General features: G+C 55.2%; 1 protein-coding gene across 1 annotated transcript in view; it reads left to right on the top strand.

Moving 5' to 3' along the window:
- Positions 1-25700, top strand: part of ABCC3 (ATP binding cassette subfamily C member 3) — a 40841-nt gene that overhangs the window by 1416 nt on the left and 13725 nt on the right. Inside the window, exons 2-23 of the mRNA XM_004591212.3 lie at positions 8506-8682; positions 8956-9081; positions 9263-9400; positions 10217-10342; positions 10505-10566; positions 11255-11386; positions 12452-12643; positions 15375-15552; positions 15641-15802; positions 16281-16373; positions 17860-18063; positions 18177-18323; positions 18646-18733; positions 19023-19089; positions 19174-19300; positions 19384-19560; positions 22176-22343; positions 22563-22749; positions 23619-23730; positions 23835-23982; positions 24090-24297; positions 24427-24737. Coding sequence (XP_004591269.2) covers positions 8506-8682; positions 8956-9081; positions 9263-9400; positions 10217-10342; positions 10505-10566; positions 11255-11386; positions 12452-12643; positions 15375-15552; positions 15641-15802; positions 16281-16373; positions 17860-18063; positions 18177-18323; positions 18646-18733; positions 19023-19089; positions 19174-19300; positions 19384-19560; positions 22176-22343; positions 22563-22749; positions 23619-23730; positions 23835-23982; positions 24090-24297; positions 24427-24737 — 3330 coding nt within the window. The remainder of the gene's footprint in view (positions 1-8505; positions 8683-8955; positions 9082-9262; positions 9401-10216; positions 10343-10504; positions 10567-11254; positions 11387-12451; positions 12644-15374; positions 15553-15640; positions 15803-16280; positions 16374-17859; positions 18064-18176; positions 18324-18645; positions 18734-19022; positions 19090-19173; positions 19301-19383; positions 19561-22175; positions 22344-22562; positions 22750-23618; positions 23731-23834; positions 23983-24089; positions 24298-24426; positions 24738-25700) is intronic.

A 25700-nucleotide genomic window follows, 5' to 3' on the forward strand; every position in this document is an offset into this window, starting at 1 on the left:
GAGAAAGGTGATCTTCCGTATGTTCACTCCCTAGATGGCCACAACAGCCAGGGCTGGGCCAGGCTCAAGTCGGGAGCCTAGCATTCTACTCCATCCTGGTCTCCTGTGTGGTTGGCATCCCCACTGCTTTCACAGGTACATGGACAGAAAGCTGGATTGGTGGATTGGAAGCAGAGAAGCCAGGAATCCAATGGACACTCTGATAAAAGATGCTGGTGTGACAAACAGTGGCTTAACCCATCATGTCATAGTGCAAGCCTCTTGGGGAAATGTGTTTTATCTGGGTCACTGAAGTTTAATCTGAGATGGTGCAACTTCCCTTTCAATGCCCTTGCCTACCCACACGCACGGCAGATGTACGTCATCCAGCCTGGACTGGCCACTGGTCAGTGGAGTCCAGAGATTGCATCTTTGATTCCTGGTTTACTTCCTTTCCTTGCACCCTTGTACTTGGCTGGTGAGGCCATGATGATCTGGGGAGGCCTGGCAAAGGGGGCTTGAAACATCAAGCCTCAGGGGGCCAGAGCTCTTTGTGTCTGGGTGGACGGCGAACCCCTGGACACTTAGAACTAAAAGCTGGGGAACTTAGATCACCTCTCCCATCCCTTGGTGTTCCCCATGTGACTTGGAATCCCAAGAACATCAGAGCATGGGGACTTAAATCTGACAGCCCTGTCCTCACTGTAAGGCTGGGGAAGAAAAACCCCTGCCTTCACTGCCCAGGGAGAAAAAGTAACCGGCCAGCTGGTTCAGGAGGTTGAATTGGGAAACTGGACGTCTAGGATCATGTGTGACCGTGCTCTTGGTCCCTGATCCACCTGTCCCATGCCTTCCCGCCAAGCTTCAGGCCCTGGACATCTGCTTGCTGCTCCTGGGCTGTGTGTACTTTCCTTGAAGACCTCTGACTCAGAGACAGCTCAGCCGTAGTCTGGGTCCCTCTGGGTGCCTTCAACTAAAGGAATTGGATGCCTCTAGCCCCTAAACAGCTTCCCTCTTCCGCCTTAGCACCTCCTTGGCAGCTGAAGTTGTGCTAGGCTGAACCTGTGCAGACGCTGACTGGGGTGGGGTGTGGAAAAGGCAGGAAACATTTCCCTTAGAGTTACCCCCAAAGGCCCCGAATTCTGGGTTCCTGGACTGTGATGTGCTGTTTTGCATCTCATTGGCCTTGAATGTGATTTGAATGTCCCTGAGCCTTTTACCCTAGGGGCTTGTGGGCTGCCTCCCCTGGGGGCAGGGCTCGGGCAGCCAGGAAATGCCCGAGACAGAAGTGAAAGTGGTGTAGGCAGTGGACACTTGTTTACTTTCACCAACTCCTCCTCGTAGCCTTAATTTCTTCACCTGCAAAGTGAAGGAAAAGCCCCCGCTCCTAGACAGCCCCCACATGAGATTTTTGTAGGGAATCAAATGACACAAGGATTATGAAGTGATTTTGGAGAATTGAGAGACTATGTGCGGTCGGTCCGAAGTTCCCGGAAGAAGAGAGGATGGAGAGAAGGCTGGCTGGGAATGCTCCGACTGGGAAGTGCTACGAGGCCTGGCCTGGCGAGGCTGGTGGGCTGACATGACAGCCCCTGTATCCGGTGCCGCTCAGGAGCAGGGGGCAGAGCAGGGGTGAATCTGCCAGCTCTAGGTAAAGCTGAGGTTACAGGGCTTCAGGGGACCCATGACTGCTTGGGCATTGCCATCCACACCACGTGGTGGGTGAATGAAGAGCTGTGCCTTTCATTTTCCCTCTCATTTGCTCTGGGCAGGTTCCCACATTCCTGCACAGGGCTCAGGAGTTTTGGTGGGAATAAACTCCACCACAGTGATGTGTGCAGCACGAGGGTCATGAAACCAGAACTGTTTTCTCACACAGAGAGCTTGTGGTGTTCCTTTCTTCGGTTGGCTGCCCCCTGCCTGGAACAGCTAAGAGCTGGAGAGCACCCAGAGGCCAAGGGAGCCCATGGAGGAGGGACCTGGGACTCTTAACCTTGGGAAGATAGTGGCCTGTTCAAGAATTCAACCTTGATCTGATGGCCCAGAATATTCTGAAATTCAAAATCTTTATTGCTAAAGCCATCCAAAGATGGCACTGATAATCCAAGGCAGAGTGAGACTCCCATCCCTGGGGGTGTGTAAACACAGGGATAGTGCCCACTTGGAGTGTATGCTGGAGAGAGCCTTCCAGCAGAGGAAGGCTAGAGATTCTATGACCAGCTAGGATGGTGGCGATGAAGTCAGTGGGGTCCACCATCCCTTTCCTTGGCCTGTGCCCCACGTGAAGTGCATTTTAGCAGCAGCCCTTGGTGGAGGCCATGGGGGCTCCCATTTGGTCAGGCCCGTATGGGGAAGGAAATGTGCCTGCTGCCTTAGCTGTTCTTGTTCCGGCCTCCACTGCCCCAACCAGGGACAGGCAAAGCCCTGCTCTCCTAGAGGCTCTGTCCCCAGGGCCTGCGGCTCTGTGCCAGCCAGTCTCAAGCTGGTCACTCCCATGCTAGGGGACTCTAGGCCAATCACTGTCTCCGGTCTCTAGCTGGGCTGGCGGAGAGGGACCCCATTCAGGTCTGATCGTGATTCTGAGGGCATACTTTTCAGGCTTGGGGACCGCTGTCTTGCTTCAGGCTCCAGACATTTAGGTTCTTCCCACTTCCTCCAGAGAATCCGTGAGAGAGGCATGGCAGTGTGAGGGTGCTTCCCCCTCAGATGGAGTTGATGTTCCAGGCCACAGGGGAGTTGGTGGGTGACAGGGTAACGGACTCCCCTCTGCCTGTCGGGCACCCAAACTTGCCCTCTTCTCCTGGGATCCCAGCCCAGGCCACTGGAGTCCCCTCCCTTTATTCCTGTATCATTGCTAGAGCAATGATACAGATACTGGGTAGCTTTTCTCAGCTGGGAGAGATGGTCCCCTGTGGCCCCAGGTTGGCTTCTCCCCACCATCCCCTGCACCTGGGTGAGGGCCCAGGACCTAGAGAAGGCCATGAGTCAGGGAAGTGGAATTTGGGAGGGAGCCTTGCTGAGCCTGCCCACTGGTCGCAGACAAGAACATGGGCTGGCCAAGCCTCCCAGGGAGGGAGTTGGAACAAGGCTGACCTGCTCCAGTGGCTGGGATCTGCCTAGGGAGCTTCACTGTGTGGCTGTCCCATGGACCGCAGGTAGGGTAGGCTCCCAAGGTCAGGGATGGAGGTGGAGGTGGGCAGTAGGATGAGACTTGCCTCTACCCCAGCCCCTATAATTGAGCTGCTCCCCTCCCCCAGCTGGAGCTCTTCCCAACTCCGATGCCAAGTCTGGGGGCTGTGCTGTAGGAAGGCAGGGTGGGGTGGGATTAGATTTCCCCTTCGAACTGGATCTTCAGGTTTCTAAGCCAGTAGCTACCAGAGCCCAGACTACTGACTATTTCTCTTTCCCGCGATGGGGTGGGGTGACTAGAAGGTGGGCAGTGTGGCTGGCAAGAGACTTTGGGTGTATTGCATGGTCTGGGATCCTGGGTTCTGTCAACAGGGTGGTGGGGGGTTCATACTGGAGCCCTATGGGGTGGAGAGGAAGCACCATGTGACCTCGTGGGTGGTGGGTGCCAGGATTCTGCAGCCTCACAGCCTGGGTTCAAATTCCACAGAAGCTGCAGGTCCCAGCTATCATGAACGCTTGACTGTGGGCTGTCAGGCCCCTCTTGAAGTGCATGGGCCAGAGGGAACGGGGAACCGCAGTCCTGTCCAGGGCAGCAGCCAGTTTTTGACCTCCTGGGCCTTGCCAAAGACATCCCATCTGGGCTTAGGGAGGATGAAGTGGAGGCAGCATTGTACCCTGTTCCTGCTCCCCATCTTTTGTCTGTGACTGCACTAGCTTCCCTGCCCCCACCTTGCAGGATTAAGGAAGTGAGGATTGTCCTCGTGACAGAGCCCATCAGTAGGCCTGGGAAGTCCCTCTGGGAGCCTGGCAGAGGGTTCCAGGGTCCCCACTCCCCATGTGTTGCCTGTTTGAATTTGTAGGTAGGGGTTTCAGCCTCGGTGCCCACAAAGGGGGCATCTGTCGTGCAGTCCACCCCGCAGGCTGGGTCTGGCCTCTTATCGGCCCCATCCAGCTGTTTAATCGCATTACTGCGGAAGCTGCTGTTGCCGTGGAAACGGCGTATGTGATGGTGGAGGGCAGGACTATGGTTCTGTGGGCTGGGAATGAGAGCGGAGTTCCAGGGAGTGTGGTGGGTACAGGAGGTGATGCTCCGTTTTGGCCCTCTCTTTGCCTTTTTTTTATACTTAACTTTGGGCAAGATGCCCCCCTGGGTGCCAGGTGAACAGCATATTCTTGCTCCCAGTTGTCTCAGCTGGGGCTGTGACAGGTGTCTGGGAAGGGAACAGATGAGAGCTCTGTCTGTCCTCCCCCCTTTGTCTCTCTGTTTCTTAGTAAATCAAATAAATAATTACTCAGTATATCAACAAATAATGAATAAAAACCAAATGAGCAAATAAAGCACTGTGGTAGATTATAACCCAGAACTTCACAGGTGGAGTGGATAGCCCTCCATGAAGAGTTGAGGGTGACCCAAGGATTCTGGCTTGAGAGGAGGAGGGAGAGGAGGAGGACAGCATGAGTGCTCTGGGCGAGCGAGCTGGAGTCACAGGTGTGAGCAGGTGCAGCTGTCTCCTGCAGAGGCTCCCCTCCAGTGGAACAAGCTAATCCTCAGGCAGAGCACACAGTTTAGCTCCCCTAGGGCCAAAGCAGCCACCCAGGCCTCACATGCAGCAGGTCTCTCGGACGTGGCCATGGTGCAGGTGTCTGAAATGGTACTGAGGTCTCCATGACCTAATGCTCTGTTGCTGGCTCCCCACCCTGTCACCCTGTTGAAGTTGAGGGCTTTTCTAGGAGGGGAGGTGCCTGAGGGAGGCCAGCACTCCTTTCATAACTTGCATATGGAGACCATGTTGCAGCAGGATGTGGGAGCTCACCCGAGGTTACAGGGCTTAGAGAGGACGGCACCCTAGGGGGACCTCTGCCTCGAGCATGGGTCTTCCCTCATCTGTTCCTTGCTTGCATGGCCGCTAGCAGCTCCAACTGCTGCTTCTGCAACCCCGGGACTGGAGAGAAGAACCTGTGCAAACAGGCAGGGTGCCTGAAGGGAAGATGTGCTCACACCCACAGGTCTAGGCAGCATGCTCCTGTGCCTGCGCTACTCTGCCAGGTATCCCAGAAACCTGGTGCCAAAGAGGGTGGTGCCTGCCTGCTTTGCCCCCTGTAACCAGAGCCTGACGCCATCCCTCCTACGTCTCCACCTCTGGAAATTGTTCTGAGATGGTTCAATAAGAGCCCTGGGCATGACATTTTTGTTTCTTTGGTCTTCTAGTTCAGCACACAGGTAGTTCAGTGGCTCATATAGGCAGATCTGTCAAGGCCAGCCAGGGGCTTTGAATACCACTGCAAAGTGCTTGAACTTTGTCTTCCAAGCAATAAGGAACCACTGGGGGTTTAGAGGAAGGATATAATAGCATCCTTTCATTCATTCATTCATTCACAGATATTTACCTTAAGTGCTCTAAACAAGAAAAAATGCAGAAAAAGGGGATTGGGGACTGGGGATGTGGCTGGTGGGTTGCAAGGGCCATGCAACGCAGGGCAGACCTAATGAAGAAAAACTTGAGGATGTGTGTTCCAGCAGGCATAAGGATCTTGGAGCAGGATTGTGTGTTGTGCTCAGGAGCAGTGAGGAGGCCTCTGGCTGCTATGAAATAGGAAAGTGGGTGAGAGTGGTCCAAGTGGGAAAGGGCTACTGCTTGGCTTGTGGAGTGGATGTGGCAGGTCAGCAGCTGGAGACGGCATCGAGGAGCTGGAGGGCAGAAGCTGTCTAAGAGGTAGCAGGGTCTCAGGAGGGGATTTGAGCTGTTTATGTGAGTCTGGGCTTCTGCAGGCAACCTGCCAGCAGTGATGGGGAGGCAGAATTGAGGGCCAAGGTCAGAACCCGGAGGCTAGGGCCTGAGCTCACAGGGTCACACAAGGAAGGGGAGGAGAAGGACTTGGCCAGTGATACTTGCCGAGCAACAGGGAAGAACCAAAAAGAGTGTTTCTGGGGTCAGGGGGAGACACACCCTGTTGTGGGGAGACCCTGCCTGAAAGCTGGGAGGGGCTACTGGCTTAAAAATTTTACTTATTTTTATTGGAAAGGCAGATTTATAGAGAGAAGGAGAGACACAGAGAAAGATCCTCTGGTTCACTCCCCAAGTGACCACAACGGCTGGAGCTAAGCTAATCCAAAGCCAGGAGCTGAAAGTTTCTTCCAGGTCTCCCAAGTGGGTGCATGGTCCCAAGGCTTTGGAGCGTCCTGGACTGCTTTCCTAGGCCTCAAGCAGGGAGCTGAGTTTCCATTAAAAGGACTGACTGCAGGGTCGAAAACATGCAGACCCGTGGCATAGTGGGTTAAGCAACTGCCCAGGAGAACTGTATCCTATAACAGAGTGTCTGGGCTGAATCCCAGCTCTGTCTCTAATCCAGTGCCCCATTCATTCACCTGGGAGGCAGCAGGTGGTGACCCAAGTACGTTCCTGCTATGTCTATGGGAGACATGGATGGAGTTCCTGGCTCCTGTGTGGACCGGTCCTGTCTGTTGTATGCATTTGGGGAGTGAAGTAGAGGATAGAAATCCCTCTGTGTCGCTCTGCCTTTCAAGTAAGTAAACAAATCTTTAAATAATAATAATAATAAAGAATGCAAGTCCCAAGGACAGAGAAGAGGCAAGAAGGACAGCGAGAGACAAGATATCAACACCTTCCTGGCAGGTGGCAAACAGATGGAGGGGAGATCACTGGCACAGGAGCCGAGGGAGCGGAGAGGGCTCCGTCTGTTGTCTGGAGACGCTTAGGCACGGGAAGGCTGTGGCAGGGAGGGGGCGGGCGGCAGGCAGGGGCTGCGTGTGCCAGTGCAGTGTAAGGAGACATTAGGCACCCAGGCTGCTTCTTACCCCTCCGAGCCCAACCCTCTGCCCTCCTAGAAGACCAGCAAGCCATGGTGGCAGAATGACAAGTTCAAGTCTACCCGCTGAAGGGTGGAGCCACAGCCATAGCACACGCTTCCATCCTGCCAGGTGGGGAGGCTGCCCCTTAGTGACTCAGGTCCCACTGAAGGACCAACAGCTCCCAACCCCAATCCCCATCTCCCACCAAAACTCTGAAGCCTCCAGTCACACAACCCCACCCAGACAAGAGGCAAATCGGGAGCTGTGAGTGCGAGTTTAACGTGTACACACAGACGTGCTCATCAGTTAAACTGGTGGTGGCCGGTGGATGCCCCCACAAGGCCGAGTTTTCTCCACGTGGAGGGAATTGTGGGTGGTTTTTCTTATGCTTTGTTTATCTTTTGTGTGAGGAACATCTAAGGCTTTGCAAGAAGGAATTCAAAACCTGTTCATACCCCAGTGGCTCTGGAAGAAGCGATATTATAAAAAATGTTATCTGTTTGTGGATTGCTTTATTCCCTCTCCTCTTTCCAAGGCAGTTGATCCATGTAGAGAGGTTCCTGCTCCAAGGCAAGAACTAGTCTTGCCAAGTGCTCAATGGGTGACTGATTATCCTAAAGTGAATGGTTTCCTAGGACACTGGACTCTCGATGTTAGCTAAGGACAGTCCTACCCAGAAGGGGATCTTTAGTCACCTTAGACCCTGAGATTTGCAAAAATCCCTCCACCTGGGCCCAGTGCGATGGCTCAGTGGCTAAATCCTTGTCTTACATGTGCTAGAATCCCATATGGGCACTGGTTGCTATCCTGGCTGCTCCACTTCCCATCCAGCTTCCTGCTTGTGGCCTGGGAAAGCAGTCAAGGATGGCCCAAAGCCTTGGGACCCTGTACACCCACATCAGAGACCCCGAAGAAGCTCCTGGCTCCCGGCTTTGGATCAGCTCAGCTTTGGCTGTTATGGCCACTTGGGGAGTGAACCAGTGGACAGAAGCTCTTTCTCTCTGTCTCTCCTCTCTGTAAATCTGTCTTTGCCTTGAATCTGGCCACTTTGTGAGGTGGGTGAAGCAGGACGTGACCACTCCCATTGGAAGGCAGAGGCGGGGGAGGCTTGGGACACCCTCCCAGGAAGGGAGTTTAGAAGACATGGGTCCTCCACTGGATACATGTGTCACTCTGATAAAACAAAATATTACCATGTAAACAAAGAGGGGGAGTCTAGAAGGACACAAGGCGGCCTCAGGACAGCAAAGGAGTCCTTGAGGGGGCGCGGTGGTACCCGGGGAACCAACAGCTGGTTCTCCATGTTTGTTGTGGCAATGGTTTTACAGTGCAAAATCTTGCAGAATTGTGCTTTGGCGTGGGTGCAGTTTATTGCATCTGAATGATGCTTCAATTAGAGAGAGAGTTTTTGAGGACATGAGGCTGCCTCTCGCTCATGCCGGGGATCCTGGGACTTACCCCATCTCCGTTCCTCTCCCTGCATGCCCTCCCTTGCCAGAGCAGCTCCCTGGCCCAGCCTTCTGCGGCAGAGAGAGCCTCTGTGTCCAGGAGGCGACCACAGCCTGACTTGTCCTCTCTGTCTTCAGGACTCCAACTTATCTGTGCACACCGACAACCCGGACCTCACCCCATGCTTCCAGAACTCGCTGCTGGCCTGGGCCCCCTGTGTCTACCTGTGGGCTGCCCTGCCCTGGTACCTGCTCTACCTGCGACGTAACTCCCAGGGCTACATCGTCCTCTCCCGCCTGTGCAGACTTAAGACGGTCAGGAGTGCAAGGGGTGGCCTGGGCAGGGAGGCTGGGGGCTGGAGGATCCTGCTTCTGTCACCTCTCCCCGGAACCTTATCCTCCCTCCACCAGGGTCCCCAACTGCCCCATGCTAGGATAGTCCCTGCCTCCGGAAGAGCTGTCTTGCCAGGACCCCCTCCCAGCCCTCTGGACCAGACCCAGGCTGATCTAGTGGCTCCCAGGGGGTCCCAGAGCAAAGACCCCGTTCCCACCAGGGGCTGTCCTTGCAACCTGTGCCCCCCTTCACAGGCCCTGGGGGTCTTGCTGTGGTGTATCTCCTGGGCGGACCTCTTCTATTCTTTCCATGGCCTGCTGCACGGCCAGGGCCCTGCCCCAGTCTTCTTTGTCACCCCGCTGGTGGTGGGGGTCACCATGGTGAGTGTGGGGCCAGGGAGGCAGGGGGCATGGAGGAGGTCTCCAGGGAGTGCTGGCTTGTGAGGGGGACGGCAGTGGGTTCTGAGGAGGAGGGAAGACGCATCTGTGCACGTAGGCGGGGAGGAATGAAGGCAGGTCGCCACCTGAGTGCCCTGGCTGGTGTGGACCCCTCCCTGCACAGCTGCTGGCCACCCTGCTGATCCAGTATGAGCGGCTGCGGGGTGTGCAGTCGTCGGGGGTCCTCATCATCTTCTGGTTCCTGTGTGTGGTCTGCGCCATCATCCCCTTCCGCTCCAAAATCCTTGCAGCCATGGCGGAGGTAAGGGAAGGAGCAGGGAAAAGCTGCCAGGTGCAGACCCATCTAGAGGGTGACTTCAGGGTTCAAGGTCATTGCTGGTTGCCGGACCCCCTCCCCACTACCCTTCCCTGCTCCCAGGACCCCCTCTTTTTTGTTTTTCCTCAGCTTGCTGTGCTTCTATCTGGAAGCAGCAAACAGATGGAGAAGCAGTAGGCACAGGGAGTGGAGCCAAACACTGCCCTCCCCCGTTGGACACTTGTGGAAAGTCAGGGGCTTCCACAAGTGCCCCGTGCCCACCCCAGCAGGTGCCCTATCTGACATGGTGTTGATGTTAGGTCATGAGCACCTGGGTCTGCCATTCTCACTAGCTGCACGATCCCCTGGCATCCTCTTCCCCTTCTTTTCTTCCCCTCTTTCTCACTGCCTGGCCTCCTTGGCCTTTCGGTGGTGGGATGGAGTGTAGAGTGTCAACCTTAGGCCTTCCCATGTGTCCCATCCTGAAGGGTAGCTTAGAGATGAGGCTCTGAATGTTTGCCTAGTCCAGCCCATCAGAGCCTCATTTCTCATTGCACGATAGGCACCGTCACCCACCTCCCTGCCCCCAGCAACAGGGCGACAGGCTGTGTCCAGGTGACACATAGCAGTGTGGGGGTGGAATGCTAATCCTTTACCTCATTCAGGGTAAGTCCTCACTAACCTGCAGTCCCCAGCACCCCTCCCAGGCTTGGAATCCCCTGGGTGGAGACTCCATCCCAGGCAGAGGAGCTTGATATCCTGAGATCCTTTGGGAAGGGGCTGCTGGCTAGGCTGGCTTCACCTGCTCCCATGCCCCCACAGGGCAGCATCTCGGACCCCTTCCGCTTCTGCACCTTCTACATCTACTTTGCACTGGTCCTGTCGGCGCTCGTCCTGTCCTGCTTCAGGGAGAAGCCGCCCTTCTTCTCCCCCAAGAATGTGGATCCTGTGAGTTTTGCCCACTCCCCTGCCCAGCCCTCATCAGCAATCCCCATCCCTTCCAGATCCTTCCACAGGGGACACATTTGGCATATCTGCAAGTGGTCCACTGGCAGGAATGAGGGGCAGTGGGCACTCCTGATCCTTCTGTGTCATTCTCTCATCTTCTAGAACCCCTGCCCAGAGGTCAGCGCTGGCTTCCTCTCCCGCCTGTCTTTCTGGTGGTTCACAGAGTAAGTTGGCTTTTCTTCCGGTCTGGGCCAGAGGGAAGGAGATGGGAGGTTAGAGGGAGGAAGGGGAGCAGGCCACAAGTTCAGGAGCCTCAGCAGCTGGGCCTGGCTGGGGTCTTTCCCACCCCAGTGGGCCTGGAGCTGGGCCCAGGGGCCTGGTCCATTCTGCTCCCGGCTGTGTCTGGCAGGTAGTGGCGGTAACAGACCCAGGGGCTGGACCGCAAAATCACAGTGAGCTCCAAGCCTTTCTCCGTCTGGGGAGAGGTTGCTGCTTGTCATCCATCTCCCTGGCTGCACCTCAGAGCCACTTGAGTAGGATAATTGCATCTGCGACCTGGGTGACAACTCATTAACCACACTGCCCCGAGGAAGCGTTCAAGGCCAGGGCTGAATCCACCTACCATGTCCTGGCCCAGGACCTGGGCAGCATGGATTTTCTCCCTACTCCCTGCCAGGCACTGGGCTGTAGGTGGTAGAGGAGAGGCCAAAGGTGGGAAGCTGGGGGCAGACAGACAGGCAGGGAGAGATACCTGCTGACTGTGAGGACAGAAGAGAGGGCTCCCTAGGTCACAGCACCCCAGGGAGACGAAGGCCTCTTTCTGAGAGTGCCTGGGGCCCTGCCAACACTGACCCCAGCTCCAGGCTGCTGGTGTCTGATGCTCTGTGGGGCTGGGCCCCTCTCCCTGCTCAGACTGGCCATCCTCGGCTACCGGCGGCCCTTGGAGGAGAAAGACTTGTGGTCCCTGGACAAGGACGACCGCTCCCATATGGTGGTGCAGCGGCTGCTCAAGGCTTGGAGGCAGCAGCAGAAGCAGGCAGCACGGTGAGGCCTTCCCCAAGTCCCCGTACCAACCCCTTCCCCACAACCTCTATGCCCAAGGTCTGCAAGGGACTCCTATGGCTGGGCCTGTGGTGACTACCTGAAGAAGACAGGGAGGAGGGCAGGTGCAGAGAGGGACCCCTGCATGGGAAGCTTGGGTCTGGGTGGGGCCAGGACACCTCCATGGCATTAACTTTGTCCCAGGCCTAAGTACCTCATTTAACCTTGTATCAGCCCTACAGTGCAGATCCTACTGTCCCTGTGTTACCAGATGGGGATACTGAGGCACAGGTTGAATGGTACACATCAGGTCCTTTAGCGGGTAATAGCCTGGCCCCAAGTTCCAGCTCTTCCTTCTGCACTGCCCTGCCTGTCATGAAGGACAGAGTCCAGAAACTTCCCATGGCCCTGCTTGGGCCTGCCTGCTCTCATCTGGAGGTGCTCAGAGGCAGTGCCAACGCCCCCCTTTGGCACCCTCTCCTTGCAAACCCATGAACCTGGCTCTGGCCAACTGCCTGAGGCCTTCTTCCCCATCCACTCACTTTTGATCCCAACACACAGCCTTCCTCCTCTCCCACCCACAACCCCAGGCCTAGGAGTTCTAAGCCTGTGCACGAAACCCTGATCACCCCTGGCTATGGGACAAACCAAGGATGGGGTACTCAGGAGCAGACATGGCTACCATAGCTTTGAGGCTCAGGGAAGGCCTGCTGCACCCTCTCTGTCTGTACCACCTCCACCAGCTCCCTGCCCCATTCCAGCCCTGGGTCCTGGGCTGTGCTTACCCTCATCTCCGCTGCTCTCACAGCACCTCTGGAAGCCAGGCCTGGGCAGGCAAGGAGAGACCAGTGGCTAGGACCAGCAGGGTTTATAGTCCTTGAGGGAGGTAGCCTGGATACCCCTTCCAGGACTGTCGAGTATCTGCAAGACCTGGGGAGTTCTGAGAGCCCAGAAACTGATTCCTTCCTGTTCCTCCTCTTCCTCCTCCTCCTCCTCCTCACTTGGGCCCTTGGCTTCCTGAGGCCCAGGTGCCAAATCCTGCCCACTGTCCCTCTCTCCCTGGAGCAGACAGAAGGCTGCAGCAGCACTTGGGAAGCAAGGCACCGGCGAGGATGTGGGCCTGCTGAGGGACCGGCCCCAGGTCCAGGAGCCGTCTTTCCTGCGGGCCCTGCTGGTCACCTTTGGCCCCACGTTCCTCATCAGCACCTTCTTCAAGCTGATTCAGGACCTGCTGAACTTCACCAACCCGCAGCTGCTCAGGTGGGGCCCCACTCCCTCCTACTGCCTCCCTTCCCCAAGGTAGAGAGCCGGGCCAAGAGGAAGGGAACTTAGAGCAAGATGTGCCCCCCCTCTGGGAACCCTGGGGGCTTTCTGTGCCCTTCCTTTGGTCCTTGGTGAGTGGCATGGCACCTGCAACTGCTTGCCCATCCCTGTCATTCATGCTGCCTGGGTAGCAGCCAGCATTCCAGACACAATGGTAGATCTTTCCCTCCCTGGCAGCCCGGACTTGAAGGAGCTCTCCTCTCAACAGTGCTAGACACCCAAGACACAGAAGTCTGCAAAGAAGGGTCTTGAGGTCTTGGGGAGAAGCCAGCGTGTAGTTCAGTCTGCTGTAGTTGGCTCTGTAGGGTGTCTGGGAGAAGCCCCAGGAGGGGTGAGGGAACCAGCGGGATGAGCTGAGAAGGGAGGTTATCAAGTCTGGGGGCACAGTAGACCCGGCAGCAGGGGAAAGTGCAATCCCAGCCCAGTGACAAAGGCCTGAGCCAGCATGACTCATGACATTCAGGTGTTGCTAATCTTGGAGAAAGGGGTGAGGGAGGGAGGGGCAGGAAGAGGCAGGGCCAGCCGAAAAGATCCTTGAAAGCCTGAAAAAGCCTGGGAGGGGCATCTGGTCTGCTTTACAAGGTTAAGGGGAGGTTGGGTAGGGAGTGGGGAGCAGGAAGTAGGTCAGGTGAAAGTTTGGACTGCAGAGGGCGGGTGAAGGACTGGCAGGGGCCTGGGGTGAGTGGAGTCCTGGCTAGATTGGTCTGTCCAGTGCCCCCCCCCCCCCGCCCCCGTCTAAGCCTGGTTTGTTGAGGTGGGTGCACATTCTTTTTTTTTTTTTTAATAATAGTATTTTTTGATGATGTTTATAGTTGAGAGGGATACATGCCCATGTAGGCCACCAGTTAGGATGGGGAGGGTCAAGGAATGGGGAAAAAGTGGGTGAGACAATTGCCTCCAATCTCCTTTCATCTTCTGGTGTCTGGCGAAAGTGGAGAGAAGGGGAGAGGGCCACTCCCAGCTGCCCAACCACATCAGTACCCAGGAATCCAGGAATAGGGAAAAACTACCTGATATCCCAGGGTTCCTGAGGTGCAGCATGTGCTGAGGATACTGCTTAAGTGGTTTTGATAGTTCTGAGTTGTTGTTGATTTCATTGCCCCAAGGTTGAGGAAATCCTTCCAAGGTCCATTTACTGACATAGTCCACATTAGAGCCTCAGTTCTCCCAGATACTTGTCTGGGAGCTCCACTGAAAACTGCCCTTCACTTCTCTCCCAGCTTTTGGAAGTTGCTGCCAGACTTTGGCATCACTCTGACCTCTGCCCCCTGTGTCACAGGGCGTTCTCCTCTGTGTCTGCGTCTGTGCTAATATCTTTGTGTGATCATCTGCCTCTCCTTTCTCTTACAAGACACCTGCCACCAGAGTAGGGCCCACCCTCTCCCAAGATGACATCATCCTAAGTAGAGTACAGCTGCAAGGATCCTATTTCCAAATAAGTGCCAAGGGTGAGGCTTGAACTTGCCCCTTAAAAAAAAATTTTTTTTATTTGAAAGGCAGAATTAGAGGAGAGACAGAGATCTTCCATCTAGTGATTCATTACCCAAATTGCTGCAATGGCTGGAGATGGGCTGATCCAAATCCAGGAGCTTCTTCTGGGTTTCCGCGCAGGTGCAGGTGTCCAAGGACTTGATGCATCTGCTGCTGCTTTCCCAGTCCATAAGCAAGGGAGCTGGGTCAGAAGTGAAGCAGCTGGAATACAAACTGGTACTCATATAGAATGTAGGTATCCCGAATGGAGGCTTGGCCTATTGTACCATGGTGCTGACCCCTTGAACATGCCTTAAAAAAAAAAAAAGATTTATGTGTATATATTTTTGGAAAGTCAGATATGCAGAGAGGAGGAAAGACAGACAGAAAGAGCTGTCCACTGATTCACTCCCCAAGTGGCCACAATGGCTGGAGCTGAACCAATCCGGAGCCAGGAGTCGGAACCTGTTCTGGGTCTCCCATGTGGGTGCAGGGTCCCAAGGCTTTGGGAGGTCCTCTGCTGCTTTCCTAGGCCACAAACAGGGAGCTGGATGGGAAGTGGGACCACCAGGATTAGAACCGGCACCCATATAGGATCCCAGTGTGTGCAAGACAAGGACTTTAGCTGCTAGGCTACCGTGTAGAGCCCCCCCTTGAACATGCCTTTTTTAAGGAGACAACTCAACTCCAAACAGAAGGGGAGGCCTGACTGTGATGCTGGCTGGAGGGCTCCATGGAGACAGGGGGAGGTTGTCCCAACATGAAGGGATGTGGCTATGTCCATAGGTGGTGGAGCCAGTGGAGTGAATAAAGGGAGCTTGGGTGCAGGTGGGAGGAGGGGAGTGAGGAGAGTGTCCCTGCTGAAGCAACACACGTGGCCCTAGTTGGCAGGTCCTAGAGCCCTCAGCAGCTTAGGAGAAGGGCAAGTCTAGCCAACTTCTTCCTCCTCCCTCTTGGTTCAAGGAGGTGAGGAGGGTAGGCAGGTGAGGAGGGTAAGCAGGTGAGGCTGATGGTGATGGAGTGTGGTCCGTGGGGGTCAGGGAAGAGGCTGGAGGCAGGAGGGAACAGGGATGGTGGCCCATGTGGCAATGTGGAGGTGGTGGAAGCCGGAGTGCAGTAGAGGCTGAGGATGGCAGCAGGTGGCAGGGGGCTTGGGCGGGACCTGCTAACCCTCACACCTCCCTCCTCTCTCTGGCAGCATTCTGATCAGGTTCATCTCCAACCCCGAGGCCCCCACCTGGTGGGGCTTCCTGGTGGCCGGGCTCATGTTCGTGTGCTCCGTGACGCAGACCCTGATCCTGCACCAGTACTACCACTGCATCTTCGTGACGGCCTTGAGGCTCCGTACAGGCATCATCGGGGTCATTTACAGGAAGGTCAGCGGGCATCAGGGAGGGGGCTGGCCTAGGCAGTTGGCAAAAGGCTCTGGGTCTAGCCCATCCCCTCCTGTCCACTCCCCTACAGGCACTAGCCATCACCAATTCCGTCAAACGTGAGTCCACAGTGGGAGAAATGGTCAACCTCATGTCGGTGGATGCCCAGCGCTTCATGGATGTTTCACCCTTCCTCAACTTACTGTGGTCAGCGCCCCTGCAGGTCATCCTGGCAATTTACTTCCTCTGGCAGGTGATCCTTGACCCCGATCTCTGCCTCCTTCCTCTGGCTTTGCTGGTCATTAGAGGGGCTGTGTGATGGTCCCAAGAGCTCCTTTAGTGACTGGTGGGAGGAAACAGCCTTCTTGAAGGTTGCTGGAGTGAACACCTGTGTCTCTCTCCCTGTACCGGCACTCCTCCCACAGGGGTCCTGGGGAAGACAGAGGGCCTGGGAGGTGGGACTCCAGGCTGACTGGCTGTCACTGCCTGTATTTGCCCTTCTGTCTGTCTGGCTGTCATTTTGTGTCTCTTGTTTGTCCTGTCTATTGCAGTTGTCTGGTGGCTGGCAGCTTCAGCCAGTGTGGTCAGAACTCTGGCTTTCTCTGATTGACTCCCATCCTTGGCTGCCTGCCGCTGGCCATGTTTCTGTTCAGCAGCAGGGCTCCATTTGGTGAGTTGTGGCTGAAGACTTTGATCACCTGTATACCTGTCCTATCCACCTGCCTCTGCAGATCCTGGGCCCCTCAGTGCTGGCTGGAGTTGCTCTCATGGTCTTGCTGATTCCACTGAATGGAGCTGTGGCCATGAAGATGCGCGCTTTCCAGGTGGGTGCTGTCAAAGATGCACTGCTCCCCCTGGAGCCTCTGACCAGGTGCCCAGGGAAGGTGTCACTGACCCGGGCACTTCTCAACTATGTTGTGTATTGACTGTGGGTGGCTTTTAGCTGCACAAACCCAGGCTCACTCTGTCCTCTCCACGCTCATGTTGTGGCTGGAGAATGGGGTCCAGAAAGATTAGTCGAGAATGAAGGAATCAAACTCATGTCTTCTGGGCCAGGGAGGAGTTTTTCCATTACACCAAGTGCAAGTAACAAGTCACTCAATTTGTGCTTGTCAGACATGATGAACCGAAGTCTTCAGAAGCTTCCTGCGACACGTAGTGCAAATGACAAACTCCTGAAGTCCCTCACCAGCCTCCTGCTTGTGCCTTGCAAGCCTCCCCCAGCCCCTTACAGTACTATAGCCAAATGTCCAGTAGTCTGGCCTTTCTTTTTACTCCAAGCCACCAAGTTCCAGGTACCCCTGGGCCACCATGCCTATGTTCCCTCTGCCTGGAATGCCCTTTTTTTAAAAAAAAAATTAGCTGATTTTTATTGGAAAGTCAGATATACAGAGAGGAAGAGAGACAGAGAAGATTTCCCATCCGATGGTTCACTGCCTAAGTGGCAGCAATGGCCAGATCTGAGCCAATCCAAAGCCAGGAGCCAGCATCTTTTTCCAGGTTTCCCACACAGGTGCAGGGTCCCAAGGCCTTGGGCCATCCTCAACTGCTTTCCCAGGTCACAAGCAGGGAGCTGGATAGGAAACAGGGCCGCTGGGACACGAATCGAGGACTTCAGCCACTAGGCTACTATGCTGGGCCCCTGGAATGCTCCTTATCACTCTTTACCTATCTCTTCATCGCTACATAAAATACACTTTTTCCCAAAGTCCACCCTGATTACCCAGCCTAGGTCAGTTTCCCCTGCCCCCACCATGTGCCTTCACAGAGTTCTGTTTCCCCTTCAGCATTTGTTCAGGTAATGGTTGGCTTGTGATCTGTATCCCCTGTCAGCTGGATGAGTATGGGACCCTTGTCTGAATTGCTTATCACAATATCCTTCTTGTCCAGTACATGGCCTGATCCATAGTGGGCACCCAATCCAGAGGGATTAGATGAGTAAATAATCTGGTGAGCTGTCCAGGGTGGGAGACTGGAGGAACAAAGAGAAATAGAAGATCCGTCTCATCAGGTCTCTCCCGGTCTCACCAGGGGAACATCTGTGTGAAGCAGTGGGTAGAGGAGCAAAAAGAAAGTGCCACGCCACATACTTTAGAAATACAGTGGAAAGGGCAGAGGATTTGGGAGCTAGCAGCGGAGGGGCTGAGGTCCTGCCCAACACCTGCAGGAAGGTGTGAGAAAAGCTGGTGAGCAGGGGGGAGGAGCCACAACGCTGAGGAAGAACAGATCTGAGACTCCTCCCCCACACCCAGGCAGGGACGCTGAGGAAGGGGAGCAGGTGCACCAGTGCCCATTCTTTGTGCCACACAGGTGGAGCAGATGAAGTTGAAGGACTCGCGCATCAAGCTGATGAGTGAGATCCTGGGTGGCATCAAGGTGCTGAAGCTGTATGCCTGGGAGCCCAGCTTCCTGAAGCAGGTGGAGGGCATCAGGGAGAGCGAGCTGCAGCTGCTGCGCAAGTCGGCCTACCTGCAGGCCATCTCCACCTTCATCTGGATCTGCACGCCCTTCCTGGTGAGGCTTCATGCTGCCGCTGCGTCCTGCCTGCTGCTCAGCCAAGCCAGGCTTTGGAGCTCTCCCAGCGCCCCCGACACACACTCTCCATCCCAACCCTGTGTGCCGTCCAGGTGACCCTGGTAACCCTTGGAGTGTACGTGTGTGTGGACGAGAACAACGTACTGGATGCCGAGAAGGCCTTTGTGTCCGTGTCCTTGTTCAATATCTTAAAGGTGCCCCTCAACATGCTGCCCCAGCTAATCAGCAACCTGACCCAGGTACCCTCGGCTGGGACTTGGACTTGTGCTGGAGTTGGGGCGGTTGGTCAGTGCCCTAGGGTGATGACGGAGAGAATGATTAGCATCCATAAGGGTCATTGTTGCATAATGAGGAGTGAGTGGCTCACGGGAGGACAGCAGAGGGCTCTGGAAACCCAGGGTCTGGAGACAGCCTCCTCTTAACCAACCCAGTCCTTGTCTTTGGACAGTGGGAGCCATGAAAGACCAGGTCTGTGTCTTAGCAAGTCAGGTCCCTAGCCAGGGGAAGAAGGGTGGGGCGTGGGAAAAGCTGTCCGTAGGGCTGACCCACACCTTCCTGCAGACCAGCGTGTCTCTGAAACGAATCCAGAATTTCCTGATCCAAGACGAAATTGACCCCCAGTGTGTGGAGAGAAAGACCATCTCCCCAGGTCCAGAGACCCTCTGCTTTGGACAGGCGTGGCCCAGCCCCTACCCCAGCACATCCTCAGCTCAAAGCTTTCACATTCTCCTCTTGTGATCTCTTTCCTTCCTCTGCACCTGTGCTTTGACCCTGCCTCGCCCCCCGCCACCCTCGCCCTGCTGCCTCTTCGGGTTCTTTGCTCTCCTTTGCGCCTTTGCTGGTGTTCCCCACACTTCTCCCTCCTACCCTGCCTCAGGGCCCCCGCTTCCCCATCCCACTGCCCCAGCTCCCTAATTCAATACACTTGGTCCTCCCAGGCTGTGCCATCACCATCCAGAATGGCACCTTTACTTGGGCCAAGGACCTGCCTCCCGTCTTGCACAGGTACCAGCTTTGCCCCCGCACCCCTTGCCCTTCTCAGCCACCCCAAGCGGCCTAAGGCCTCTGACTGGTGCTGCTTGCCTCCAGCTTGAACATCCAGATCCCCAAAGGGGCACTGGTGGCCGTGGTGGGGCCTGTGGGCTGTGGGAAGTCCTCCCTGGTGTCTGCCCTGCTGGGAGAGATGGAGAAGCTGGAGGGCAAGGTGTCCATGAAGGTGAGAGGACTGGGCTCCTGGGAAAGGAGTGGGGCATGGCCAGGCCTTGGGGAACCCTCCAAGGCAACCTTTTTTGTGGCCAGGGCTCCGTGGCCTATGTGCCGCAGCAGGCCTGGATCCAGAACTGCACACTTCAGGACAACGTGCTCTTTGGCCAACCACTGGACCCCAAGCGCTACCAACGGGCTCTGGAGGCCTGCGCCCTGCTCCCTGACCTGGAGGTGCTACCTGGCGGGGACCAGACAGAGATTGGAGAAAAGGTATGGGGTCCCCTTTCATCCCTAAGGAGCCAGCATGCACAACCCAGCTCATTCACTCATTCATGGGGCTTCACGCCCAATGTCACGTCCTGGGAAAGCAGAGCTTTTACTGTGAGAGGCCAACAGGAACACACAGGCTGTGTAACACTCCAGGGCCAAGCACTGGGGATCCTACACAAGGAAAAACTCCTTTTATGAAGATAAGTCCTTCCTTCTTCCCTCCCTCCTTCCCTTCCTTCCTCCCTCCCTCCCTTCTTCCCTTCCTCCCTTCATCCTTTCTTCCAACCACCCCTCCCATCCACCATCTATCCATCAATCTTATTTTGATTAAGCCTCTACTCTATGTCAGGCAGTTTTACATAGTAGTGACTGCACCTGTTGAATCTCTACCTTCTTATGTCTTACATGTTAGTGGGAAAAAGAGGCACTTAGCAAGATAAAAAAGTCAAGTATATGATCTGTTAGATAATGCCAAAGCAGAAGCATGAAGGAGGGCAGGGATGTAGAATACATGCAAAGCTGGGTTGTCTGAGTGTCTTGGAAGCTTCATGGAGATCTGAAAGCTGAACAGGACAGGGAGCTGGAGCCCTGCCTGGGAGCCATGGCGCTCAGGGCATGGGGCTTTAGGGACAGAGAGAGTGGGAAGTAAAAACCCCAGAGGTGGGCGTGTGACTGAGCATTGGAGGGCCAGGCAGGAGCAGGCATCTGGAGCAGGGGATCTAAGGTCCACGGGGTCAAAATGAGGCCAGAAAGACAATTGGCCAGGCATCCAGGTCATTTGGAGCCTTACAGGTCACTGTAGGACTGTGGCTTTCACTCGAAGTGACAGAAAGCCTGAGGCAGGGCAGCAGGTACACTGGCTGGGCACTCCTGTGCACTTTGGTCAGGTGAAAGTTAAGATATGAGGGTGGGATGTAGGGCAGAGTTCTAGCCTTTAAGCTACAAAACATTGGGCATTGGTGAGAATTTGGGTTTTGTTGAATTTTTTTAACTGTGATAAAATACACATAAAATGTACCTTCTTGGTTGTTTTTTAAAGGTTTATTTGTTTATATTAGAAAGGCAAATTTTACATAGAGGACAGAGAGAAAGATCTCCCCTCCACTGGTTCACTCCCCAAGTGACCGCAACAGCTGGAGCTGAGCCAATCCAAAACCAGGAGCCAGGAGCTTCCTCCAGGTCTCTGATGGAGGTGCAGGGTCTCAAGGTTTTGGGCCATCCTCGACTGCTTTTCCAGGCCACAGCAGGAAGCTGGATGGGAAGGGGAGCAGCCAGGACATGAATTGGCACCCATATGGGGTCCCAGCACTTGCAAAGTGAGCAATTAGCCACTGAGCCATCGCACTGGCCCAAGGATTATTTATTTGTAAGAATGACAGAGAGGAAGAGACACGGTGGCTGGGGCTGGGCCACACTGAAGCCAGGAGCCTGGAATTCCATTCAGTTCTCCTGCATGGGTGGCAAAGGTCCAAGACAGCTTGAGCCATCTTCCGTGCTTTCCCAGTTACATTATCAGAAAGCTGGATCGAAAATGGAACAACTGGGCCTGGCATGATTGCGTAGTGTTTAAAGTCCTTGCCTTTCATGTGTCGGCATCCTATATGGGCACCAGTTTTTAATCCCAGTGGCCCTGCTTCCCATCCAGCTCCCTGCCTGTGGCCTGGGAATGCAGCACAGTATGGGCCAAAGCCCTGGGACCCTGTACTTGCGTGGGAGACACAGAAGTTCCTGGCTCCTGGCTTCGGATTGGCTCAGCTCCAACTGGTGCGGCCACTTGGGGAGTGAACCATCAGACTGAAGATCTTCCTCTCTGTCTCTCCTCTCTGTATATCTGACTTTCCAATAAAAATAAAATATTAAACAACTAAGGCTTGTATCAGTGCACCTATAGGGGTGCCAGTGTCACAGATGTTGAGTTAACTCACTACCCCACAATGCCAGCCACTACCTTAGTAATTAAAAAACAAAAACATGGGACAGGCACCATGGCTCAACAGGGTAATCCTCCAACTTCAAGTGCCAGCATCCCATAGAGGTGCCAGTTCATGTTCTGACTGCTCTACTTACTATCCAATTCTGTTTTTTTTTTTTTTAAGATTTATTCATTTTATTACAGCCAGATATACACAGAGGAGGAGAGGCAGAGAGGAAGCTCTTCCGTCCAATGATTCACTCCCCAAGTGAGCCGCAACGGGCCGGTACGCGTCAATCCAAAGCCGGGAACCTGGAACCTCTTCCGGGTCTCCCATGCGGGTGCAGTGTCCCAATGCATTGGGCCGTCCTCAACTGCTTTCCCAGGCCACAAGCAGGGAGCTGGATGGGAAGTGGAGCTGCCAGGATTAGAACCGGCACCCATATGGGATCCCGGGGCTTTCAAGGCGAAGACTTAAGCCGCTAGGCCACGCCGCCGGGCCCTATCCAGTTCTGTTCTAATGCCCCTGGAAAGCAGGGGAACATGGCCCAATTTTTCCTGCTCCTGTATGGGAGACTTGGAAGAAGCTCCTGGCTCCTGGTTTCTGATTGATTCAGCCCTGGTCATTGTGGCCACTTGGGGAGTGATCCAGCAAATTCCCCTTTTATCTTGGGCCCGCCTGACCCCTTTTTATCTCCTTTAGGGCATCAACCTTTCCGGAGGCCAACGACAGCGGATCAGCCTTGCCCGAGCAGTTTACAGCAACTCTGACATCGTCCTGCTAGATGACCCACTGTCAGCTGTGGACTCCCACGTGGCCAAACACATCTTTGACCACGTTATCGGGCCAGAAGGTGTGCTGGCTGGCAAGGTGAGACTGGAAGGGGCTTGGGGAGCTGAGGGGAACTCTGGGGTCCTAGGCCTTGAGGATCAGGAGTGTGGGGTACGTATCAGGGGACGCTCCAGAGGCTCCGTGCAGTTTGCTGTGAGCAGTGGGCGAATTGCCCATCTGCTTGTCCACGCTCGCTAGTGCACAGGCCCCTCATGCTCCCTCTTTGGCCCTGTGGCCCTGGCTGTGCCTTCTCTCCAGACTCGCGTGCTGGTGACACACGGCATCAGCTTCTTGCCACAGACAGACTTCATCATTGTGCTGGCTGATGGACAGGTGTCCGAGGTGGGTCCCTACTCGGCCCTACTGCAGCGGGACGGCAGCTTTGCCAGCTTCCTTCGCAACTATGCACCTGACGAAGAGCAGGAGGAGCTAGGCAGCAAGACGGGTACTCGCTGTCCCCAGCCTTCCCCCACCCCTGCCTGGGCTCACTGGGCATCTCTATACAGGCTCAGGATTATAGCAGGAAGGTTTAAGCAACTTGGGCTGTCTGTGTGACAGTCAGACATTGCCAGGAGATAGCATACTGGGCGTAGTCAGTTCTTGCCTCTCTCCTCTTTCCTGATTGTGGAGCCCTGGGTTAGCAGCTCAGATCTCAGCCTCAGGTTATCCATCAGTCAGAAGGGGGTAAGGGGCTCAAGTCCTGAGTGTGTGCCAAGGCTGTTTTGCAGATAAACTGGCATAGGTGCCACTGCTTGGTAAAGTCATTTGTTTGATCACCCAACTAGGGAGTAAGTACCAGGTCCAGGTACTGCTCCAGAGAGGATGGTGACCTGTCCTGATGGCACCTTCTCTGGGCTCATGAGATGGAGGCGCCCCCCGCTTCTTCTCCTAGTTGCCCATTCCCAGCTCCCCAGCTACAGATTCTGGGCTGGCTCAGACTAACGTGGGTGCTCTTGCCTGCTGCATTGTCAACAGCCAATGTGTGTTAAGTACAGAAGTGCTCAGCACACACTCCTTCCTTAGCTCTCCCAGGGATGCCGTGGTAGACCTTGCCATCACCCACTTCCTCCCTACCTGCCTGTGGGCAGTGCCACATCAGCTGCGCCAGTCTCATGCAAAGCCCAGTTCCCTGAGCCTTAGATCTGAGTCTGCTTCTCCAAAGGGAAGTGGGGCCTGTTGTCTAACCCTAGTCCTTGTTGCCCTTTTAATCCTTCCCATCCTTTTTCATGTCTGTCTGCCCAGCTGCCTTCACTGGTGCAGGGGGACTTGCACGGGGAGCCAGCTGACCTCTGTCAACTCCCCATCCCCATACAGCTTTGCAGGGTACTGAGGATGACGTGCTGCTGATCGAAGACACACTCAGCAACAACACAGACCTGACAGATAACGAGCCGGTCATGTATGAGGTCCGGAAGCAGTTCATGAGGTGAGCCCCAGCCTGCCCTGGCCGGCCAGTGTGCAGCTACATGCCCTCGCTGGCTCTCTGTCCCAGGATGTCAGCAGCCTCCACCTCACGTGCTGCCTCCACAGAGAAATGAGTACCATGTCCTCGGACGGGGAGGCCCAGGGCCGGCCTGTGTCCCGGAGGTGCCTGGATTCCTCCGAGAAGACAGTACAGGTGACAGAGGCGAAGGCCACAGGGGCGCTGACCCAGGAAGAGACAGCAGCAACGGGCAATGTGAGTGGGGTTGTTGAGAAGGGCCAGGAAGCCTGAGTGGGCCCCCAGCAGCTCCCTGAGGGGCTCACAGAGGCTTCTGTCCCCTGCTCCCTCGGCCATACCTCCAGGTGAAGCTGAGTGTGTTCTTGGATTATGCCAAGGCTGTGGGGATCTACACCACGCTGGCCATCTGCCTCCTATATGTGTGTCAAAATGCAGCCGCCATTGGAGCCAGTGTGTGGCTCAGCGACTGGAGCAACGAGGCCTCGATGGAACAGAGACCCAACACCACCTCCCTCAGGCTGGGTGTCTACGCTACCCTGGGAATCGTGCAAGGTGACCTTCCACGGCCCTCCTTCCTCTGCCTGGTGCTGCTAGCCCCGCACGCCCTGGCCCTGACTCGCAGCCTCCCCTGTACGTCTCCCAGCTTACGCCTCCATGCCTGCCCTCCTCCTCTCCCTGCAGGGCTCCTAGTGATGCTGTCGGCCTTCACCATGGCCATGGGTGGCATGCAGGCTGCGCGCTTGCTGCACCACTCGCTGCTGCACAACAAGATGCACTCACCACAGTCTTTCTTTGACACGACACCCTCCGGCCGCATCCTGAACCGCTTCTCCAAGGACATCTATGTCATCGATGAGGTGCTGGCCCCCACCATCCTCATGCTCTTCAACTCCTTCTTCAGCTCACTCTCCACCCTGGTGGTCATCGTGGTCAGCACGCCACTCTTCGCCGTGGTCATTGTGCCCCTGGCTGTGCTCTACACCTTCGTGCAGGTGCGCTAGTGGGTGAGCAGGGCACTCACTGGGCAGGTGCAGCTCCTGGCAGGGTAGCTGGATTCTGTGAGGGACAATAGTTGGTTGCTTCACTTATTTGAAAATCAAGTGTCTCTCTTGCAAAATTGAGGTGCATAGAATCTACCTTGCAGAAAGGGTAAGGAGGATAAAATGCAATGTTTGTGAATTGTGGCAAAATTGTTAAAAAGGATTCATCTATTTATTTGAAAGGCAGAGTTAGAGAGACAAGGAGGGACAGAGCAAGATCTTCCATTCGCTGGCTCATTCCCCAAATGGCTGCAGCAGCCAGGGCTGGGCCAGGCCAGAGCAAGAAGCTAAGAGCCATGACTCTATCCAGGTCTCTCATGTGGGTGGCAGGGACCCAAGCACTAGGAGCAGAGAGCTGGGTCAGAGGCAGCACAGCTGGGCCTTGCAGCAGCACTCAGATAAGGGATGCAGGAGTTACAAGTGGCGGCTTCATCCACTGCATCACCAGGCTGGCCCCTGTCCCTCTCCCATCTTTTTATATATGGCTAAGCACATGTGTGTGTGTGTGTGAGAGAGTGTGTGCGCATGCATGTGCAGTTTTAGCATAAATGTGTTGACATTTGGATGCAGATTACTGCACATGGCTTTTGCAGCACTGAGCCGTTTGCAATGAGGTGATTAGTGGATGAGCAGAGCCAGTGGGCAGATGTAAGCTGTGTGCTGGATGTGGCTGCTGTGCTGCAGGCTGGACTGTGCCTCGGGCAGTCTCAGCTACACCACAGTATGGTTCACATGGGACACGATGAAAGCTGTAGGTGGAACTGGGTTACTGTGGGACTAAAGCTTAAACAGCTGGTAGGGAGAGGCTCTTTAAGAAAAAGGTAAAGGCAGATACAAATCTCTATCTCTATTTCTCTCTGTGTGTCTCCGCTCCACATCTGCTTTTCAAGTAAAAATAAATAAATCTTTAAAGAG

Source organism: Ochotona princeps, chromosome 17 (assembly GCF_030435755.1).
Source record: "Ochotona princeps isolate mOchPri1 chromosome 17, mOchPri1.hap1, whole genome shotgun sequence".
Classification (NCBI taxonomy): domain Eukaryota; kingdom Metazoa; phylum Chordata; class Mammalia; order Lagomorpha; family Ochotonidae; genus Ochotona; species Ochotona princeps.